General features: G+C 39.0%; 3 protein-coding genes across 3 annotated transcripts; 2 read left to right on the forward strand and 1 right to left on the reverse strand.

Annotated features, from left to right (window-relative positions):
• Positions 1–2314: 2314 nt before the first annotated feature.
• On the forward strand, positions 2315–3684 carry LOC110684072. Its single transcript, XM_021860471.1, has 2 exons — positions 2315–3455; positions 3645–3684. Exon 1 carries the CDS (start codon positions 2463–2465, stop codon positions 3180–3182), a length of 720 nt encoding a protein of 239 aa, XP_021716163.1. The 5' UTR covers positions 2315–2462; the 3' UTR covers positions 3183–3455; positions 3645–3684.
• Positions 3685–18561: 14877 nt separating this feature from the next.
• LOC110684074 lies at positions 18562–20335 on the forward strand. Its single transcript, XM_021860473.1, has 2 exons — positions 18562–20070; positions 20208–20335. The coding sequence occupies exons 1-2, from the start codon at positions 19762–19764 to the stop codon at positions 20319–20321; spliced, it is 423 nt and encodes a 140-aa protein (XP_021716165.1). The 5' UTR covers positions 18562–19761; the 3' UTR covers positions 20322–20335.
• Positions 20336–20512: 177 nt separating this feature from the next.
• On the reverse strand, positions 20513–21702 carry LOC110684073 (probable xyloglucan endotransglucosylase/hydrolase protein 28). The gene has a single exon (XM_021860472.1). The coding sequence runs from the start codon at positions 21655–21657 to the stop codon at positions 20770–20772; it is 888 nt and encodes a 295-aa protein (XP_021716164.1). The 5' UTR covers positions 21658–21702; the 3' UTR covers positions 20513–20769.
• Between the last annotated feature and the right edge of the window lie 2284 nt (positions 21703–23986).

Consider the following 23986-nt stretch of genomic DNA (forward strand, 5'->3'; position numbering starts at 1 on the left):
GACTGGAGTTGGAAGCTGAGCAGAGGGAAAGGGAGGCTCGGCAGAGTGCAAAGCCCGCTTCTTCTGCTGCTGGGGCTGAGGCCACCATGGGGCTCAACGCTGATCAGTCTGATCCTCAGGCTGAAGCATAGGAACTCGGGCAGTCGTCTTCAGAATCTTGCGGTTCATCATGTGCTTAACTTTAGACTTGTCGCTTTTTGAGTTTTTTGCCTTGTTTTTTGCTTCAGCTTGCCTTGTCGTACAGCAGTTTTATTTTTTTTTGCTTATGTACGTATTTCGGCAGCTGTTATTTTCCGCTTGTGGGCGGCTGCCGATACTGAATTATTGAACTTGTAGCTCAATTTTTGAGCATGAAATATTAATCTGATGCTCTTTTCTTCAGTTGCTTTATTTTTGAATGCTTTACTGTTTCTTTTCTTCAATTCTGCCGAACATACTTGCACTGAGTGCTTCTTGCCCCCCCAGAAATTGAAGTATGACTTCAGCTGAATAAGCAATTTCTTCACTTCTTCAAAATGGGTATCCGAAACACAGGGCCAACTGAAGGCAATGCTTCTGGGATACAAGTCTTACTGAAGATTGACTTCGTCCGAAAGTTGGATATCCGAAACACAGGGCCAACTTGATAAGTCCTATTTTGCACATGTTTTAGGTGGGTATCTAAGCTCATTTTATTACAAAATTAGAGATCTTTGGTGCATATTTGCATTATTTGCTTAAGTTGTGCTCTACTACTCTTCGTTTGTGTGTTTTGATGAATTTCAGGTGATTTATATGCAAATGGAGTATGGTTGGCTAATATTGAGTATAATAATCATGGAGTATGAAAACATATTGCTTAAGAATATCAAATCATGTGTTCGAGACGAACTTGAGTGAAAATGAAGCAAAACGTTGATGAAATACTTGACAAATATGACACCTGTTCACTATTATGCTCATAACTTTTGATATACAAATGATAATGGAGTGATTCAAATTGCATTGGAAAGTAGACTTGAAGACCTTTCCAACGATATATTACACGCCTCAAACAGAGCTCCGGATATGAAGTTATGACTGATTTAAGATGAGTTAAATACAAACTATTTGCTGCAGCCTCTACGTGCCCGATCGGGCATGGTCCGCCCGGTTGGACCGGGCACATAGGAGTTAGATGATTTTTGGTATTTTCGAAGGTAGAAAGCAATTTATGAAGACCGCCCCACGCGCCCGATCGGGCAAGGTCCGCCCGGTTGGACCGGGCACGTGGTGGAAGAAGTGCTACGAAGGAAAGCAACTCCGTACTCTCACCGCCCGATCGGGAGGTGCTTGCCCGGTTGGACCGGGCACAGTTATGCGACACTCCGTATTATTATTTTCTTATTTTTAGGTCATTAAGGGTATAAATACCCCTTGTAATCTTCATTAGAAAGAAGTTTTAAGTTTTCCATTATTCCTCTTTCTCTCTCTAGAGTTCTAGTTTATTACTTTGAAGCAATTTTAATTCTTTCCATTAGATTTGAGCATTGTTTTTCAACAATTTAATTCCTTTCAATTGAAGAATCCTTGGTATTCACTTCTACTTCATTCTCTTTCAATTATAATTGCTTTTCAATTATGTTTTCCATATTCATGATTGTTATTGTTTCTTTCAATATGTGTGAGTAGATTTTCTATTCCAAGATCTAGGGTAGCCCAATTATGATTGATGTATAAAGTAGATCTTTAAATTCCCCAATAATAATCCCAATTGACATGCTTAATTGATTGTGTTTATGCCAATACTAGATTAGGAATAATTAGTATTGTTATCATCCCTTTGTTCTTATTGCAACGGAAGTTGGGTATTAACGGGATTAGGTTATTCCAATTAAGGGTTTGAAGATCATCACGGAAGTAGATGATTGAATAATTAGGAATCTAGGCATGGTGTTTAATGTCCCTTATTCGCTTGATTCCACGGAAGTAGGCTTGATAGTTAATTTGGGAAGCCATTGATAACTTGGAAGAGACCTTTGGTATTATTATTAGGGATTGCTTTTCTTCTTGTCAATTGATTTATATATTGGGGGTAGATTTATTAGTTTATCAATCATAATCGTGGTAATGCTTGATCTTGGATGCTTTAGTTTATTGATTAATATTTCCTCTAGTTAATTGTGTTATTTAATATATTAGTTGATTATTATCATCCATTATTGATTGGTGACGTGCTTAGTGATTAATTGAGTCTGATTAATTGAATGAACCATAGTCTCTTGGGATTCGATCCTTACTTGCCCTACTACACAGTTAGAAGGAATAGTTAGGTTATTTTTGTTAGGTACGCGATAAGCCTATCAAATTTTGGCGCCGTTGCCGGGGACTAACGGTTTTCATCTAATTATTTGTGATTCGTTTTTGCTAAGATTTTGGTTTGTTGCTTTGGCTATTATTAACTTCTTTTTCTCTTATGAGTTGATGATATACATGCCTTGGAGATGGATGATTTATTGTCACGTCTTGCATCTGGCCATTGTTCTTGTTATTATCTTTATCATGAAAACCCTGATTGCCCTTATAGTGAGTATTTTGTTCGAGCTCCGGATGATTTTAGAATCTTTCCATTCATATATGATTATTCTAAAAAACGGTTTGTTCTAAATGAAATTTATTGGAGGATTCATGATGAATATTATCATAATTTGTATAATACGTCGGAGGAAGAATCATTTGTTGAAAAACCGATGGTTAAAGAGTCATTGGTTATAGAATCAGTGGTTGAGGTATCATTGGTTCCAATAGAAGAAGAATCATTAGTTGTAGAACCATTGGTTGAAAAGTCATTGGTTGTAGAACCAATGGTTGAAAATTCTTTTTCTTTTGCTAATGAACTTATTCGTGAGCGTAAAATAATAGAGACGTTATTGGGTGATGATAAAGAACAAGACTACCTCCATGTTCGTTCTATTAATTCTAAATTTTTAGCGGAGGAAGCAGAAGGTTGTGGTGTATCTTCATCTTTTTCTTTTGATTTTTCTTTTTACCTTGAGTTATCTTTGTGTGCTCCTAATCTTTTCTATGTAAGGATTACTGTGCTTGCAATTGAGCCCTATATAGTGCTTAATGAAATGTTTGCAGGAGCGTATGATAAGTTACTCAAGGCGTTAAATTCTTCTGATGGAAGGAGAATGGTCAAGCTTAAGACCTTGATAAACTAGCGCTTTGCGGGAGGCAACCCGTATTTCATTATTTTTATTTTAGTCTTTTCTAATTTTTGTGTGTTTTCATTTTTCTTTGATTCTTAGAGAGGTAAGGAGAGTACATCTTATGCTTGTGGGAGTTCTCTTGGTGCAGATTTTGATCTAAAAGGCTGATTTAAAAGGAGAAGAATTCGCTGGACTGCGTTCGAGTTCGATCAGGAAGAGCTCGCCCGATCGGGCGCGCGTATGGATCAGCAAAACTGCTCAATTTCGACAGGCCATAACTTTCTGGTTAATTATCGGATTTTTTTTATGTGACCTATCGTTGGAAAGATCTTTAAGTATACTTTCCAATGCAATTAGAATCACTGCATTATATTTTATACATCAAAAGTTATGATCAAAACAGTGCACATGACTCAATTTTATTCTTTTTCCCACTAACACTTTGTTTCGTTTTTGCTCAATTTTGTTCCAAAGAGATGCATTGCAATCCTCGAGGCTTTGGTGACATTATTTTGGGTGATGATGAAGATGAGGTTTGACTACAAGTTTCCCTTTAAGACAATGAGGACATTGTCTGATTTAGCTTGGGGGGAAGTTCTTGTGTACACAAGGTACATCTTTCACTCTCTCTTTCTACTTTAGTGTGTTTTCACTAGCAGTAAGGTTTAATGCTTTCTTCTGGAAAAAGAAATGAAAAATAAAAGAATCATGATAATGAACGGCCAACGGCCATTGAACTACTTCCCTGTGCCCCTATCCTTTATGCCAAAAGGTTTTGATTTATTTTCGATTGAAAGACTTGCATAGTGGACTAAAAGATCATGATTTGACCTTGAATTTGTTGATCCCTAGTAGGAGTCAAGGTTATTTAACTATGTATGATTCAGGAGCTTGACTGTGTTAACCGTGAGGCTTGAGCCTTATATATTCATTCTTGTGTGTGTTTAGTTCCTGGTGTAGCATTGATCTTAGTTTTGACTTTAGACTCTTAGTAGTGTGTCGTAATGCATTGCACGTGCACATTGAAATGACGAAGGCCATGTTCATTAGGTAGCCTCCAGACAAAATTAGAACATCAGTTCCCTTCTTGCTTACCCATGTTGTAGCTTGACTATATTTTTCATTAACTCCACAAAAATTACCCCTTGGCCCCAATTTGATTACTTTTCCCAAGTCTAGCTTGGGGGAGCTATTTTATGCGGTATTTTTGCGTGATTCTGTTTCAAGTTGCAATTGATGCGAAAATATTGAAAAGAAAAGGAAGAAGAAGAGAAAAAGTGAGAAAAGGAGGTTTGATTGAATTACTTGAAAAAAAAAAGTAACATTTCTTGAAAAAGAAAGAGAGAAATAAAGAAAAGAAAGAAAAATATTTGGAAAAAGTTTCAAATGAAAAATTGTTGGATTGAAATAAAAAAAATAAAAAGATAAAAAAAAAAAAATAAAGAAATGAAGCAAACAAGTAAAAGAAGGTTGAAGAGTTGAGAATGTAGGTGGATGAGATGATGGTTGTGTTTTCATTGTAATTGGGTTTGTGTTTCATTGATCGAAGTTGATGAATCGAGGTGTGACTCATCGCATTTGATAGTTCCCCCCGGTTAGACTATTATAGCTCTCATTCCCCAAATTATTGTCCTACCCATTCTTATTCCCGACCTACGTTACAAGCTTCACAAAGTCCTTCCGATCTTCGTGCATGGCATTGCGTTCATGTGAATTGAGTCTTTTGTCAAAATGCTGGAGTATATGTTGCATTTCAAGTCGACATTGACTAGGTTGAGCGTTATTATAACCCTCTAAACACGCGAGTGTTGTGAGATGGGGGGATTGCATTGTTGGTGGGGATGGTGAGAGATCGAGCTCATTTTTAGCTCGCCACATAAAAAGTGTGTTGAGTGACCACCGATGTGAGATACTCTAGTCTTCGATTCTTGAATTATAAATGGTTGGTCTCATTTGACGATTAATTAGGTGGATCGACGGTTTGAGTAATTTGATTGGTTGATTAGGATGCATGCTCGTTTGATTTCGATTTTGAATCCTTGTTTGATTTTGCATTATGGGGTGAAGCATGTTGTTTGGTTGTTGATTGTTGTTGATTATTGTTAATTGTCTTGCTTGAGGACAAGCAAGAGTTTAGCTTGGGGGAATTTGATAAGTCCTATTTTGCACATGTTTTAGGTGGGTATCTAAGCTCATTTTATTACAAAATTAGAGATCTTTGGTGCATATTTGCATTATTTGCTTAAGTTGTGCTCTACTACTCTTCGTTTGTGTGTTTTGATGAATTTCAGGTGATTTATATGCAAATGGAGTATGGTTGGCTAATATTGAGTATAATAATCATGGAGTATGAAAACATATTGCTTAAGAATATCAAATCATGTGTTCGAGACGAACTTGAGTGAAAATGAAGCAAAACGTTGATGAAATACTTGACAAATATGACACCTGTTCACTATTATGCTCATAACTTTTGATATACAAATGATAATGGAGTGATTCAAATTGCATTGGAAAGTAGACTTGAAGACCTTTCCAACGATATATTACACGCCTCAAACAGAGCTCCGGATATGAAGTTATGACTGATTTAAGATGAGTTAAATACAAACTATTTGCTGCAGCCTCTACGTGCCCGATCGGGCATGGTCCGCCCGGTTGGACCGGGCACATAGGAGTTAGATGATTTTTGGTATTTTCGAAGGTAGAAAGCAATTTATGAAGACCGCCCCACGCGCCCGATCGGGCAAGGTCCGCCCGGTTGGACCGGGCACGTGGTGGAAGAAGTGCTACGAAGGAAAGCAACTCCGTACTCTCACCGCCCGATCGGGAGGTGCTTGCCCGGTTGGACCGGGCACAGTTATGCGACACTCCGTATTATTATTTTCTTATTTTTAGGTCATTAAGGGTATAAATACCCCTTGTAATCTTCATTAGAAAGAAGTTTTAAGTTTTCCATTATTCCTCTTTCTCTCTCTAGAGTTCTAGTTTATTACTTTGAAGCAATTTTAATTCTTTCCATTAGATTTGAGCATTGTTTTTCAACAATTTAATTCCTTTCAATTGAAGAATCCTTGGTATTCACTTCTACTTCATTCTCTTTCAATTATAATTGCTTTTCAATTATGTTTTCCATATTCATGATTGTTATTGTTTCTTTCAATATGTGTGAGTAGATTTTCTATTCCAAGATCTAGGGTAGCCCAATTATGATTGATGTATAAAGTAGATCTTTAAATTCCCCAATAATAATCCCAATTGACATGCTTAATTGATTGTGTTTATGCCAATACTAGATTAGGAATAATTAGTATTGTTATCATCCCTTTGTTCTTATTGCAACGGAAGTTGGGTATTAACGGGATTAGGTTATTCCAATTAAGGGTTTGAAGATCATCACGGAAGTAGATGATTGAATAATTAGGAATCTAGGCATGGTGTTTAATGTCCCTTATTCGCTTGATTCCACGGAAGTAGGCTTGATAGTTAATTTGGGAAGCCATTGATAACTTGGAAGAGACCTTTGGTATTATTATTAGGGATTGCTTTTCTTCTTGTCAATTGATTTATATATTGGGGGTAGATTTATTAGTTTATCAATCATAATCGTGGTAATGCTTGATCTTGGATGCTTTAGTTTATTGATTAATATTTCCTCTAGTTAATTGTGTTATTTAATATATTAGTTGATTATTATCATCCATTATTGATTGGTGACGTGCTTAGTGATTAATTGAGTCTGATTAATTGAATGAACCATAGTCTCTTGGGATTCGATCCTTACTTGCCCTACTACACAGTTAGAAGGAATAGTTAGGTTATTTTTGTTAGGTACGCGATAAGCCTATCACAACTGAAGGCAATGCTTCTGGGATACAAGTCTTACTGAAGATTGACTTCATCTGAAAGTTGGATATCCGAAACACAGGGCCAACTGAAGGCAATGCTTTGGATATTAGCTTTCTGGGATACAAGGCTCAGTTAAGGCAATATCCCAGAATTGTCCATGGACTATCCTCTTTGGAACAAGTCTTACTGAAGTTTGACTTCAGCTGAAAGACCAGTGTTCTTAAAGAAGACGCATATCCGAAACACAGGGCCAACTGAAGGCAATGTTTCGAATAATGGCTTTCTGGGATACAAGGCTCAGTTAAGGCAATATCCCAGAATTGTCCATGGACTAATGTCTTTGGAGAACAGGTCTTACTGAAGTTTGACTTCAGCTGAAAGACCAGTGTTCTTTAAAAAGACGAGTTCTGTCAGCCATCTGAAACCCAGTTACCCGAAGGCGAAGGTTTCAGACGAGGCTGATTTAAAAACTTTCAACTGTTGCTGTTATCCTTGATTTTCTGTCTATCTTTGAAAAATGGATACCCGAAACACAGGGCCAACTTAAGGCAATGTTTCGGATAATGGCTCTCTGGGATACAAGGCTCAGTTAAGGCAATATCCCAGAATTGTCCATGGACTCATGTCTTTGGAGAACAAGTCTTACTGAAGTTTGACTTCAGCTGAAAGACCAGTGTTCTTTAAAAAAGACGAGTTTTGTCAGCAATCTGAAACCCAGTTACCTGAAGGCGAAGGTTTCAGACGAGGCTGAATAAAAAACCCTTAAAGAGTAGATAGAACAAAGAAAATTTTGAAAGGATAAAAAGTTGTAAATATTTATATAAATGGCGGCTCCAAGGCCTTTCATTAGTTCAAAATGTACTTACAAAGATTGTTCTGCCCCGAAGGGTTTACACATGGTATTTTTTCAGTACATCAGCGTTCCAGTGATTTTTCAACTCAGTTCCATCCAACTGCCGAAGTCGGTATGTCCCTGGCTGAAGCTCATCATAAATTTCATAAGGTCCTTCCCATGTAGCTGAGAGTTTCCCATGGATTCGGCCTTTCTGAACTGCAGCAGCATTCCGAAGGACAAGGTCTCCAATTTTGAGAGGCCTTGCATGGACCCTTCGGTTATAAAATTTGCTGACTCTCTGCTTATAGGCGACCATTTTATCTCGGGCTGAGTCTCTTACTTCGTCGAGGAAATCAAGAGATTCCCTCATCAGTCGCTCATTCTTAGCCGAGAAATGGTGCACTCGAAGGCTCTCAGAGCCAATTTCCACTGGAAGGACGGCTTCGGCACCATACACCAGTTCAAAAGGTGAGTGGCCCGTTGCCTCTTTTTCAGTTGTCCGAAGGGACCAAAGGGTTCAGGGAGCTCCTCTAGCCATTTGGACTTTTGATCTTCCACCCTCTTCTTGAGGGCATTTAAGATCTGTTTATTTGCTGCTTCGGCTTGTCCGTTACTTTGCGGGTGGCATACCGCTGAATATGCCAGTCTGATGCCGAACTGATCTGTATATCGCTTCAGCGGTAAGTTATCAAATTGCCTCCCATGATCGAAGACAAATACTCTCGGGATGCCAAAGCGAGTGATGATATTCTGCCAGATAAATTTTCTGACAGTTTGCTCTGTAATGTTCGAGGCTGCTTCGGCCTCGATCCATTTACTGAAGTAGTCGACACCAACTATCAGCCATTTTTTCTGGTACACAGCCTCTGGAAATGGTCCCAGTATATCCAGTCCCCATTGGGCAAATGGGAGTGGATTAAGGATCGGCTGAAGATCCCTTGCTGGCTGATGGATAACTGGAGCATATTTTTGACATTTTTCGCATTTCCGAACCAGCTCCTTAGCATCTGCGATCATGGTGGGCCAGTAATATCCAGCCCTCAATGCCTTGTGGGCTAAGGTTCTTCCCCCAATGTGGTTCCCACAGATGCCGAGGTGAATCTCCCGTAGGATATAATCTGCATCTGTTGGTCCCACGCATTTCAGCAATGGGGCTGAGAAGGACTTTTTCAGAAGTTCCCCCCTGAAGACAATGAACCTAGAACTGGTTCTCTTCATCTTGGAGGCCAAAGCTTTATCCTCAGGAGTTTCTCCCCGAAGCTTGAAAGCTAGGATGGGGTCCATCCAACTAGGCTCTGGGTCAGCGCAGCACACTTCAGGTGCTTCGTCGACACTTCTCTCTCGACGCACTTCTACATATACAGACCTGTTCAGCTCGGTAAAAGATGAACTAGCAAGTTTGGAGAGTGCATCGGCTTGAGTATTCTGACCCCTTGGGATCAGCTGAACCTCAAAAGTTTTCAGCTCTGCAATGACTGATTTGATCTTGGCAAGATAAGCTATCATGGAGGGCTCTTTGGCCTCGTAGCTGCCACTGATCTGATATGCAACTAGCTGAGAGTCTGTTTTTAAGCAGACATGATCGGCTTCCAAGGAGATGCATAACTGTAGGCCGGCGATTGCTGCCTCATATTCGGCTTCATTGTTCGAGGCCTTAAAAGAAAATTTTAGTGCATACTCAAAGGATTTGCCTTCGGGAGAAGTTATCACTACTCCTGCCCCCGAACCGTTTTCGGTGGAAGACCCATCCGTAAACACGGTCCAGACTTTCTTTTCACTGTCCAGCGCTTCTTGGTATGAGCATTCGGCCAAGAAATCCGCTAGGGCTTGAGCCTTAATGGCAGCCCTCGGACGGTAGCTGATGCTGAATTCGGTGAGCTCAAAAGCCCACTTGGCTAGCCTACCGGATTTTTCAACCTTGCCGAGAACTTTTTCCAACGGCTGATCAGTTAAGACCACTATCTGATGGCAATCAAAATAGGGCCTCAGCTTCCGAGCAGCTACTACTACCGCGAAAGCAACTTTCTCGAGTAGAGGATAGCGGGTCTCGGCATCCGTCAGTGTATGACTGACGAAATAGATCGATTGTTGACTCTTACTCTCTTCCCTCAGCAATACTGCGCTGATGGTGGCCGGGCTAACGGCCACATATAGGTATAAAGTTTCTCCTTCAGCTGGGCTAGCCAGCGTTGGGAGTCGAGCCAGATCCTCCCAAACAAGCTCTTTTGTTTTCGGGAGTTTCAGGGCTTTGAAGAAAGGTAACCCCTTATCCGAAGCTCTGGAAATGAACCTCGAGAGGGCTGCCATTCTTCCGGTGAGCCGCTGAACATCCCGCTTCGTTTTCGGCTCAGGAAGGTCGAGCGCCGCTTTGACTTTAGAGGGATTGGCATCAATCCCCCTTTTGCTGACCATGAACCCCAGGAATTTCCCTGACTTCACGCCGAAGACACACTTCTTCGGATTCAGCTTCATTTGATGCTTTCTCAAGGTGGCGAAAGTTTCAGCCAGGTCCTTTACATGGTCCTCTAGTTTTTTGCTTTTGACGATTGAATCGTCAACATAGACTTCCATGTTTCGGCCCTTTTGATCGGTGAAAACTTGATCCACCAGCCTTTGATAGGTTGCCCCCGCATTTTTCAATCCGAAGGGCATCATTTTGTAATTGTACACCCCAGCGTTCGTGACGAATGCTGTCTTGGCTCGATCGTCGGGGTGCATAAAGATCTGATGATACCCCGAGAATGCGTCCATGAAGCTAAGCAAGGCATGGCCACTTGTCGAATCGACTAGCTGATCGATTCTCGGCAAGGGATAGAAATCCTTTGGACAAGCCTTATTTAGGTCCGTGAAGTCAACGCACATCCTCCAGGTACCATTGGGCTTCTGAACCATCACCACATTTGCCAGCCATTCTGGATATTGGCAAGGTTCAATGAATCCTGCCTCCAATAATTTTTTGACTTCGGCTGCGATGTCTCGGTTCTTATTGGCGGAGTAATTCCGCTTCTTTTGCTTAACTGGTCGACACGTTGGGTCAACATTAAGCTTATGGGAGATGAGGTCTGAACTTATCCCGGGCATATCAGCTGCCGAGAAAGCAAACACATCTCTGTTATCCCGAAGGAGCTGAATAAGTTCACAACGGGTGTTCGGATCAAGGTCCATCCCGATTGTTACACATTTCTCAGCGTCTCCTTCGGCCAACTCAACTGTTTCAGTCTGTTGGTCCATGTCCATTGCCGATGGACTGGACTCTTCAGAATCTGGTCTGCTGCCAATGTCAGCAGGTGTCCCAGTCTTTGTGTTCTTCGGCTGGCTCTCTGAGTCTTGCGGCTCAGCTGAAGAGCTAGCCTTTTCCCTTTCGGGCCCTTTTTCTCTGGGCACGGATCCTTGGGCCGAAGCACTTAGGCCTTTCGGCTTTTTTGTGCTTGGCTCTCTTTCTTTTTCTTTCCCCTCCTCATCCTTGTCGTCATCTGGGCGACTACTGGATGGCTTGAGGTAGTTGCACCTTCGGGCGTCCTTTTGGTTGCCCTGTATCCTTTCGGGGAAGCCGGCGTCTGAGACGTAAATCATCAGCTGATGATAAGTTGAGACGACCCCTTGGATCTCGTGAATTATGGGTCTCCCCAAAATCACGTTGTACACTGAAGGAGCGTCGATGACCAAAAATTCAATCATGACGTTCCGGGCTGCCTCATCGCAACCGATGGTGACAGGAAGTGTCACCTTCCCATCTGGATAAGTTGAAGCCCCATTGAACCCGGATACCGGATAGGGTACCGGCGTAAGGTGCTTGGGCTTCAGCTTAATTTGATTGTAGGCCTTTCGGAACAGAATGTTTGCTCCACTGCCACCGTCAACAAGGACCTTACTGACGTCGTGGTTGGCCACCGTGGCGATGATCACCAACGGATCCTCGTGAGGGAACGTAATCCCCTGGCAGTCGGCGGCTGTGAACGTCATGTTCGGCACCGGCGACTGGGGAGATTGAATGTCAGCGTTGTTCACCTGGTGAGTCAAAGCTCTAAGGTGGCGCTTGTGCTCCCTCCGCGAGTATATTCCTCCCGAGATAACATTGATCGGAGGGAATTTCCCCTCCGGCTTTTTACTGTTTTTCCGGGGGAAATCAAGGTCCTGCCGAGGGTCCTTTGCTGACCTCTCGGATTCTTTTTTCTCGCGGTGATCCGCGATGTATTTTTTCAAGTATCCCTTCCGGACCATGTCCTCTATCTGGTCCTTCAGTTGGATACACTCCTCAGTGTTGTGGCCCGAAGACTCGTGGAACTCACACCACTGATTTTTATTTTTTCGCTGATACCACTCTGGGAGTGGTCGCGGCTTTCGGTAACTCTGCTCTTCCTTCGTCACACTGTAAATTTTGGCGCGTGGAAGAGAGAGCGGAGTGTAGGACTCGTATCTGCCTGTGTATGAGGCAAATTTGTCCTTCTTTGGGTCGTTGGCCAAAGATTGCTCCGGGGCCTTTGATTTTCCCTTTGCCTTATGGCCTTGGCCTTCAGACAAGGGTATTTGCCTCTGTTTCCCTCCCCCGGATTGAGGTTGGGTTTTTGCTTTATTCCATTCTTCGGCTCGGATGAACTTATCCGAAGCACTAAGAGCTTCCTCCAAGGTCTGCGGGGTATGCATGACCATGAAGTCTAGGAACTTTCCTGGCTGAAGGCCATTCTGCATTGCAAAAACGGCTAACCCCTGGTCCAGCTGGGAGACGCTTGATGACTCGTTACTGAAACGGGTCAGGTAGTCTCGGAGGCTTTCGGTTTCCCCCTGTTGCAGACTCATGAGCTCTGCGGTAGTCTTCTCTCGGCGGTTTGCCGTGGAAAACTTGCTCCTAAACTTGGAGGACAGATCATCCCAACCTGTTATGGAGCCTTGCCTTACTCCCTTGGAGATCCACGCTTGCGCGACCCCCTTGAGAGTGGTTGGGAAATATTTGCACCAAGTCGCCTCGGATCTGGGGCAAAGATGCATATGAGTCTCATACGAGGCCACGTGGTCCTTCGGATCCGTGGTCCCGTCATATGTGATATGCGACGGTATTTTAACCGTGGGTGCACGCTCTTCCAGTATCCATTGCTCGAATGGTGAACTAGCGGGTAGCATAACGGCCTTGCCCTTGTTCCTGGCCGAAGGGACCGCGCTCCGCCCTCTTAGAGAGGTAGGAGTGGTTTTCGTCCCTGGCTGGGAAGTCTGGGCCTCGGCTGCAGGGAACGAGAGGCGACTACGCACGCTCGGTTCCTGGCCGCCGAGTCGGTCAAGGACGCTTCTGCGAACAGTCTCAGGTTCTCGGTGAGTAGATTCTGGCCGAGAAGCTGAGCTGCTGCTCTTGTGCGCTTCTGGTCTTGAGGATGAGGATCCTTTTAATAATTGAGGGTTCTTTTTCCTCTGTTTTTCATTTTTCCAAGAATCCTCCTCCCACTCTTCCAGTTCCCGGAAGGAAGGAAGCTTCCCACCGTCATGGTCTAACTTCCTCCGCTGATGCCGGGTATGCGGAGGAGTTCGATCACGAGGCGGTGGCATATTTTGTGCCCTCATTGCCTCCATGAGTACTGCCAGCGCTCTTGCCACCTCTTCCGAACTGGGCCCCGTCAAAGGGGTCCTCGGCCGAGTGTGGGAATGAGGCCGCGCAGCCGATGGTTGGCTTTGGGACACTGAATATGTCCTATGATCAGACTGACCCCTGCTAGACCGAGGGTGGTCCGGCCTATATTGAGAGTCATGAATTACGGGAGATAGGGAATCCTCCTTGTATGATCCTCCCCCCGAGCCGGCACCCTTGGGAGAGTTCCGGTCCGGCGAGGGCGATGGTGTAGGGGTTTTAGGCTTTTCGCCCGCTCCTTGACGGAGGCTTTTGCTCTTGCGGTTCTTAGCCATGGCTGCTAAGATAATTGCAAGATGATCTTGGTTAGGAATTTGGCTTAAAGATTTTTGAAAGTCTTCCCCACAGACGGCGCCAAATTGTTTCGGGTGAAAACAATGGGACCTTGCCGAAGGTCCGCTGAGATGGAGAAGACTGGATTCGGTCCAAGTTATGTTGGGCCGAAGGTTTCCTGCACAGTAAACACACGTAAACTAGCCTCGGGGGTGTTGCCGAGAAAGGCCCCTCCGATGCTAAAGTCAGTACAATGTGTAAGAAGAAGACACTATGCAAGAGAGTTTGTAGCTTGAGGCTTTTATGGAATATATCAGAATATCTCAATGAGCATATGAATCAGAATCTGAATATGAACGTGAATGTGTGAATGTGTCAATATGATGGCTTTTATACCTCATCATACATGGAGAGGTTGGGCCTTAGCCCAATTGGCTTGCTTTGTGGGCTGACCTTTGACTTTTGCACAATTGGAGAGTTGAACCTTGACCTTGGGCTTTTAATTGGATCATTTAGTGCTTAGGCCTAATTTGGACTAAATTGGACCCAAACACTTAGTATACAGAGGACTAGTGCTCTATTATATTATCTTCTATTACTCTACTAGTATGTTGGAAAAAAAAAACTCAACACATTTTCAACACAATAAAAAACCAAAGTAGTTTAAAGGGCAAAATTTGTACATTTTACCAACCAAATAGTTTACTGTAGAGTACTTTCCAAAAATTAACTAGCATGGGACCTTCTCACCCAAAAATAATTGATTAAAGGATAATTTACCCTAAAAAAAATTAAAAAGATAACTTTGAAATTTTAAATTTTATTTGAGTGGTCGGCAATGTGGGCTATTATTTAGGGCTAGGTGAATCACATATATAAATACATTTTCTGCCTGCTGTATTTGAATAAATCTAAAGATTAAACCCTGACATTTTCATTTTGAGAGAATAGTTTGAAAATGGGAATATCGCTGAAACTGCTGGTGAACAAAGAATCAAAGAAAGTGGTTTATGCTGAAGCAGGCAAGGAGTTTGTGGATTTTTTTTACTGGGGTTAATGGATCTTCCACTTGGTTCAATCCTTAGGATTCTGAGTAGTAATGACCAAACTGAGTCCTTATCACTTGGCAAAATTTATGAGAGTGCTAAGTCTATTGAGGTTTCCTATCTCCAGAAACACGAAGTCCGTGAATCTATTCTTAACCCTAAGCATACCACCAATTCTATGGTTAAGCAGACTGCTGTGCTTCGTGACTTGGTACCTGTGTGAGTCTTCCTTATTTTTGTATTTTATTATTCTGTGATCATGTCAATGTTAATGGAACTTGTGATCAAACACGAGGCATGTTTATCATGATGATGATCTTATAGATTAAGAATTGTGAACAATTAGAATTCAGTATATACTTAGCTTGGTGGTTCAAATATTAAAATTTTGCAAACATATAGTTCAATTTATATATTAGCAAAGAAAATGAGCATGTATAGCAATTAGCAATGTGATGATAGATGTTTACGAATTGGAATCTTTGAATTGTAAGTATGTTCATGGTCATTGAACTATTGTTCATCCGGTCCATGATATGATAATTTGCATTTTAACAAATATTATGACATGCCCTGGTGCTCATGTGGGAGTTGTGAATAGAAAATTTTTAGAGGTGCACCAAGAGATGGGTGCATCCGAGTCTAGATGCTCTAGTTTAAATGTAATTATGTATGTATGTAGTCTTGCCCTTACCAGTGTAAACCTGTATGTTTTAGCCGAATATTATATTGTACTCTTTAAAACCTCTCAAACTAACAGAGTTATTCCCCCCTTTCCCTCTCATTTCTTCCTAATTTTGCATCCAAAAAATCTGTTAATGTTTCCTAATCTTTATCTAAATTTTTAAAGAGATTTGGCTCCAATCATAAGTTTTGCGTTTATACTCTGCAGTAGTAGAAGCAACAACTACTCATACTCCTCTTCACAACAAACTAATGAAGTAGATGGGTATGTTAAAGACGCGGTTGCCTACATGGTGATGGATGATCTGACAATAACACCTTCCTCCACCATCTCTAGCATTAATCTCTTTAACACTCATGGTATCAAAGACATGGCCACTCTTCAAGAGATGATTGTCCAGGTCGATGCTGATAAGGTGTGCTCTTTTCTTCCTTCTAAATAAAATTCTCCCAATGTTGTCTAGTTCATACATTTGAATCCACGATTTTCCTAGCTTCGGTCATCTAGTTCTTAAATTAAATTATATATATGCCTAACACTCACAAGTGCAACATATGTTTGGTAGGCCTTAAACCTAGTAAGAGCTGCATTCGGGTCTAGCACGGTGCTTACTGATATATTCATTGGCAAGGCTCCCAGTGTTAAACCTACCAAGAGGTCCAAGACTTGATCAAGAGATAATTCTATCATCTACGTCTTGCATTGTATATGCAGCTATGTCTCATGCATCTGGTGAATAAACTAGATTTTTCGTGTTGAAAATAAATAATCTTAGAATTTGTTGCCAAGTAGGTTAAACTAATGAGCATTCATGTATGACATTCTGATGCTTAGAATGAACCTTTCTGCTAGTCTAAGCAGCAACTGTCATGGTTTTTGTTGAATATTTTGCTGTCAATGTTACTGTCTTACCCTGTTAGCCACCTATACCTGTATCGGTACGCAAGTGCACACGTAACAAACGCAAGGGCTCAAACAGGTTTTGGTATTAACTATCCACCTAAAATTTTATTACAACCTTGATTCTTTAGTCAATTATTTCTGTAGCTAATCCTCTCCATATGTCTGTCTATTAAATCATTGTTAATCTCAAATTCTCAATGGCCTTGTAGTTCTCACTAATGACCCGAGTTGATAGGCTATGATATTTTCACCACAATCAAGCAAGGCCCAAAGAAGCCCAAGCCCATATGCAATAATGGCTAGTGAGGTACCCAATTACTCATCGTTTATGGCTGATGTATTTTACAGTTGTGAGCTGTGACTTGTGACTGTTGGGAGTATAAAATAGATAATGGTTTCGTGAATCGTGAGAGTGGAGGGCCCAATTACGCGACAATATCGGATTTATTGGAAGGACGAATCTTGAATTGCGTACTCTAGGACGTACTGCTTAAGTATGAAAAGGTGGACATTCAAGAAATTGAATTTTGAAATTTGTTCAGACATTGGCAAATTAACTTGCTAACCGTATACTTGTGCAAACTGATATGGTGAGCTTGATCTCAAATTGTAGTGATAACTTTAGGTGTTTAATAAAAATTGGTGACCTTAGTAACATATTAAAATGATCGATTTTGTTATTCATAGCCCTAAGGGCTATGCATAAAAACTAGCAAATTCCTCCAATTAATGGTATATATCTTATTCCAATGGAATCTATGACAAATTTAATATTAATAATTAGACCATCATTCAATTCTCATTAAATTGTATTTATTAAAATATTATTTCCTACCCACTTATTAGTTATACACATTATTTTAGGAAATAAAATACGTTCATTGTACTGCAATTCTGTAAATCATCTTAAAAGCATTTTATTTTTTTTATAAAGGGAAAAAAAAAAGAGCACACGATTATTTTTACGACTTTGATTTCACTGGAATTGGTCTAAGTATGGCAGTCATAATATTACAAATTCGTCCTTGAACAATTTCTTGTACAGCAATATCAATCTAAAATTTTCAAAAGTAAAAAGATTAACTACATGATTTAAGAAATTTTACAATTAAAATAGTAAAATATATTTCAAGAAGTTAGTAGACAATATCAGCAAGTCAATTAGGATTTGTATCCTTCTTTTTTACTCCAAATACGTAAGAGTGGGTTATAATGTTAGGGTAGAATCACAAGTATTAAAACAACTAGCATGATCGTAATTTACTTCATTTTAAAAAAAAAAAAAAAAAACAATTCATCAAACCAGTATACATTACTTCATTAACAAGAAAAAAAGAAAAAAAAAGACAATTTATCAAACAGGTTGTGGGCAATAAGTTTATCACAATGCAAAATATTTTCACAATACTGATGGTGATGAATTGATGATCAATTACTCATTAAAACAAAATATTCATCTCATAAAAGACAAAAAGACATACCTTTTAGAATAAAAAATAATTCATAAGACTCTTGCTAACTTTTTTTTTTCCCACTACTATAGATAGAAAAGATGTAAAATGACGAAGAGGAAATGTTGTAAGATGATTTGATGGAGACTTCAGTTTTTTTTTTTTTTCCTCATATATTTTTATGGTATAAGTAAGATGAAAAATCTAATTCTAATTTAGGCGTCAAGCATTAGTTTCATGGGGAATTAACATATTTGTGTGCATATGTGCTATTTATTGACTTGTTGTTTTTTTTATTATTCCCCATAAATATTAAACATGTACACTATTATTTTTATTGAAAATATAAGAGAATCTAGACATGTATTAATGGTTATACATAGCACTTAGGGCTATGTTTAACATTTGCCTAAAACAATATGGCCTTGTTGGGATAAAAATTAGGAATTACATGATACAGAGTATTCCTTTTTTTTTTTTTTTTTTTTTTTAAATGCATTAGCTTGATCAACATATTTGTCAATTTGTAATTTCAACCATTAATTTTTTAATTGTTTATTAGTACTCCCTCCGTCCCCGAAGAAACGACCCTTTTGGGTTGATTTCGCGGGTATTAATAAAGTTAAATAAAAAAAGTAAAAGTATATTGAAAAGATAAATTTATATGGGGTTTAAAAAAAAGTAAAAAGACAGTAATAAAAGTATATGGAAAAACAAAATTATATGTAGGGAAGCTAATTTTGCACAAATATTGTTGCAAATTGGTGGGTATATTAATGCAAATGAGTCATTATTTTTTGGACTAAAATTTGACCTAATAGGTCGTTTTTTCGGGGACGAGGGGGGAGTATTAAAAACGAGGAGAATAGATACCAACGCACTATGCTCAAGCCAAATCAATTGTGTGACAGTACTGACACAGTGGTACTGTAGATATAAGTGATAGTTGTATGAAGTAGCTTTCAATTTTCAAGCCAGAGGAAGTCCCATTGACAGAAAAATAATTAAACAATAAAGCCTCTTGTTATTTTGCCACTAAAACAGTACCAAAGAAACAGAAAAATGGGAGTGAAATTGAAGTTGCTGGTAAACAGTGAAACAAAGAAGGTGGTATTTGCAGAAGCAGGGAAGGAATTTGTTGATTTCTTGATGGGTTTAATGGAGATTCCACTTGGTTCAATCCTCCGTCTTTGGAAACAAAATTCCGAAAATAGAGATGGAAATTCTACTTTATCATTGGAAAAACTTTATGAAAGTATCTACTTATTTGATGAATCCTACCTTCAGAAATCTGATCTCAGGAATTCTGTCTTGGACCCTAAATTTTCATCTGTTACTAAAACAAGCAGGCTCCTGTCCTTCAACAGTTACTTCAACTGTCAATCCTCTTTCTAGCCCTCTAATTTTTTTGTATTACTAAATTATACTATGTTCGTATGTTACATTTTACTACTTTGTTCGGAATTAATTGTCGCATTGTTTCAATTCTTGATATTTACGACATTTTAATTTGTCTCCTGTTATGTTCCCCTTACTTTTTATTCTACATATTACTATCCTACTTGATATGCACGAGTCCAAGTGATTGTCGTATACACTCTTCACTTGTAATTGTTGTTGTAATATGGTTATTATTTAACTGCTGAAATCGAAAACTTATACGAGTAGTTTAATTTTCAAGTACGAGTAATGTCAGTTTATTTTGCTTCCCCTGATCCTTGATTGTCACCGCCTTTTCATTGTAGTTTTGCTTTGCCTTTTTGCTTGCTTCAAAATTACTCAATTCTTGAAATTGTTCTCTTTAAGCTTCGGTTTCTTGTTTGCTTATTTTGTATAATTGTTTCATACCATACATGTAGTGTTACACACACACACAGCCACATAGGGTATCATACGAGTAGAGCTCGTATTCCCAATTGTTCAATAAGCTATTACATGTGCACGCCGTTGTATAAGCTTTTGAAATTTGAATGCTCTATTTTTCTTGAGATACTTTGTTCAATTAAAGTGAGCTCAAATCCTCTATTTTGTGATTTTGTACTCAGCAAAAGTAGTTACTCTTACTCCCAATCTAGCCGGGATGAGATAGATGGGTATGTTAAGGGTGCTGCTTACTACATGGTGAAGGATGATCTCTCGATAACACCTTCCTCAACCATCTCCAGCATAAATCTCTTCAACATACATGGCGTCAAAGATATCAGCTTCCTCCTTGAGAAGACTGTCGAGGTCGATGGCACAAAGGTCTTTCTCTTGCCCTTCTTAATCAACCTTAAGTTTAATACTCCGTAACATTTATGCTAGAAAATGTGATAGTTACCTTCTATAAATTCATGTAAGTTTAATTCTGGACTTCTGAATTAATTTTGAGTGTTTGTCAGGCTTTAGAGCTGGTGAGAACAGCATTTTATTCCAATACGGTCCTCACAGACGTTTTCATGAGCAACGATCAAAGCATGGCTTCTACCAGTAAAAATGAGGGTGAGACCAATTAATTTTATTTATCCAACTGATCCTGTAACATATGCTATCTGAAGTACTTTCATTAAAAATTCTGGGTTTGAATCCTTTAAAATTAACATCGTTGTTTTATGTGTATATTATTGTAAACATACTCTCGTTTTTATCCATCTTCATGCTATATAGATTTGGGTATTTGAAAATAGGGGATTCGAGCAGAAGATCACTTCACTCTCCCCTTTAAAGTTAAACTAACTAAACCGGTTTACAAGAATAATTTAAACTATTGATGTAATTACATAAACAAATATAAATTATCATCTACTAAATATGAAACAGAGGGAGTACTAAATATGAATTTTTTATTTGAAAAGAATTAATGAAACATAGCAATGACTAAAATACATCATTGGGCATAATCATTCGAAAAGAATATGAATAATCAATAAAATCATCTTCCAAATGTGAATACTAATTAATGTTTCAACTAGGCCTACCACCAGTTGGACCAACCACACAATCAGGCAAAGGATGGTTATACCTGTTCTTATCATGGCAATAAGAGTATGCAAGATGTTGCTTCCTAAACTCCTCATATTCCCTTAAGTTTTGAAGTGTTATTTTCCCGCAAACATTCACATCATCACAGTTAGAAGGCTTCTGATTCGGGTCGGATGCACACCCACGGATTAAAAGGTCCGAGAACCTAGCCACAAACGGGTCAAATTCATGGTTGATCTTAAACCGGCCTCCATTCGTAGCCCAACCCGATCCATCCCATATAGTAGCAATCAATGACATGGGCTTAGACGGGTAATCCCCACCCAAACCATTCACCTTGTAATTCTCTCTAATTGGGACATCATCCACATAAAAAATAACCCGGTTTTCGCCCCAAAAAATACTATACTTATGAGCCATTTCACTCGGATCAAACCATAACGTGTACCTCTCTTCCCTTCCTCTGCTTGTGCTACCATTACCATAAATATTAGTCTGCAAGACCCAATCTTGACCGTTAGCATGACCCAAGAACTCGAAATCAATTTCGTCGTGATGACCCTCAAATTTATCATTGTTGGACAAGTAGAATGCCACAACAACACCAGCAGTGTAGTTGGGTGATGGCAGCTTGATAGAAGCACTAAATAACCCGCTTTCGTAAACGTTTTGAGAGATAAACCCGGACCCTCCGGTGTTATTAACAATGGATAAATAAACGGTGTTTCCATCATCTTCAATGACTATGTTTTCTCCATAGAGCTTCTTTAACCCTTCATCGAAACTCGTTGTTGTAAAGTTTTGGACACAACCATAGCAGTACGAAATTAGCGTGCAGATCAACAAGAAATTCAACATGAATTGATGCATTTTTCTCTAATTTGTTGTTGTTGTAGCCTTTGATTGAGAGGTCGGTCTAGGTGACCTGTAAATTTGAAAAACAATGTTAAATGAATCAAAAATGTATGTAAATGTACATCTATGAAATTTACAATGAATATACTGAGATTATTTTTTGTATTGTTAATATCAAAATATATGTTACATTTACTTTTTGACGGGGAGATATATGTTACTTGAATGCTTCTTCAATATTCATAATCTTAAATATTACAGTAATAAAAAGCAATTAATGTATGTTATTACAATGCTAGTACAATTGGCACGAGTGGAATTAGTGTCTAATTGCACACAAGAATGTATTTCAATTAGTATATAGACAGACAAGGATACTAGAATTAATTTTAGTCTAGCGCATGGGTGAGACCAGGGTACAATCGAGCTTGAACCGGTATAGGGGTGGCCGGGTGGGTGGTACGTTAGCCAAAATCTGTGCGGGAGTTGAGTAATTTTTTCAGTTTTGCCGGTTTGAATTGGGCATCTAAAAGTGATTCCGCTCATTAACTCAACTAGTAGAATCACATACAATATATTACCCAATAGAATTGACAAAACACTAGAATTGGCGCGAAATTACAAACTTTGACAACATTATATAACTATAACTATAACACACTCTGTGCTTTAGAAAATATCAAATATTATGTCATTATGTGCATTGGTGCATGTAATGATTTATTCATGAAAATGGATGTATAATTTGAATAGATTGAAGCATTATCATTAATATAAAGCACAATGAAATTAAAGTATAATAAACACCTTTCATAACTCCACTTACGTACAAATGCGCATTTATAATTACGAGTATGATTCATTATAAAGTAAAATAATACTCCAAGATAAAGTAGAATACTAGTATGAAATTTACCTAGAAATGAATTGGGTGTTTGATCAAATCAATCTGTCTTCTTAGTTACTTGCACTGCTCTATGGTGCTCCGGCTATTAGACAAGGAGTTTAGAGATAGATTGAGTGTGGAAAGAAAAAATTTAAAAAGAATTTAAAGAATAATTAAGATTATATTTGTATACTAATATAGCTAAATACAGAATTTATATAGGCAAATGAGTCATCAATTATGCAACCAAGGAATTAGGACAATTGATATTTTTTCTTTTATTGACTAAGGTAAACATGATTCTAACAGCCAATATATTATAATTATAAAATGATTTTTATTGATACTCTATCTTTATTTCCATATATATATGTATGTAACAATAATTGTATAGATAGAGCTTATAATGGACCAATACAAAAATATAATGAAAAGATTTTTCAAATTTACACCTAAGTTCCTCCATTGCTACAGCGTTGAGCTAGTTGGAATACACGAGAGAATCTCCAGTTTCCTTCTTCATAATATTTGCACACCTAAAAAAAATTCTAGAGAATATACTTTAATCCATCCAACCTTAGGATTAATAATTAAGGATTGAATGAGATTGATGCTACCATGAATAATGACTAAGCTAAGGAAAATCTTCAAAAAAAAAAAAAAAAAAGTCTTTCACAAGATCAAGTAAATGAAATAGAGTTTTGGGTTGTAAAATTCGATTTGGTAATTGAACATTATGGAGTAAATTTGTACAAGTATATAAAGGAAATTTTGACTTTTGCTACCTCAGAAACACATGAAATTTTTTTGGCTACCTGGGAAAAGTTTTATTTTATTTTACTACCTATCAAATCCCGTTTTTTTAAATTTTGCTACCTGATCACGGAATCCGTTAATAATTTCGTTATTGAGATCCTGCCACCCTCATTACCACCTTCCGACCACCCCTCCCACCTTAGCCACCCTAAATGCCTCCCCGTCATCCAACAAAAAAAAAATTAAATTAAATTAAAAAAAGAACACCCAGTCTTCTCTTTCTCTCTCATCTCCTCCCTCCTCCTTCTCTTTCATAACCACCTCCTCCTCCCTCCTCCGTTCTCTTTCTCTCTCATCACCGCCTCTCTCATCTTTCTCTCTAATCTCCGCCTCCCTCCTCCTGTCCTCCCTTCTCATTCTCTCTCCTCAGTTTTCGAAGTCCGGCGCCACCCACCATGGGCGGATCTAGGGGGTTCATTGAACCCCCAGATTTTTTGAAAAAAAATTATAAGTTTTGATTTTTTTTTTAAAAAAAAAGAAAAAAAAATAAGGTTAAAACAAATTTTTGTGAAGTAAATAAACAAATATGTATCTCTGGCACATTGGTAAGGGAGTGACTAATAGTGTAGTGAGGCTCCTCTTGATCATGGATTCGAGACCAACCACCCTCATTTTTTAATTTTTTTTCCCCCTTTCGATATC

The sequence above is a fragment of the Chenopodium quinoa genome, unplaced genomic scaffold (assembly GCF_001683475.1).
Source record: "Chenopodium quinoa cultivar QQ74 unplaced genomic scaffold, ASM168347v1, whole genome shotgun sequence".
Lineage (NCBI taxonomy): Eukaryota > Viridiplantae > Streptophyta > Magnoliopsida > Caryophyllales > Amaranthaceae > Chenopodium > Chenopodium quinoa.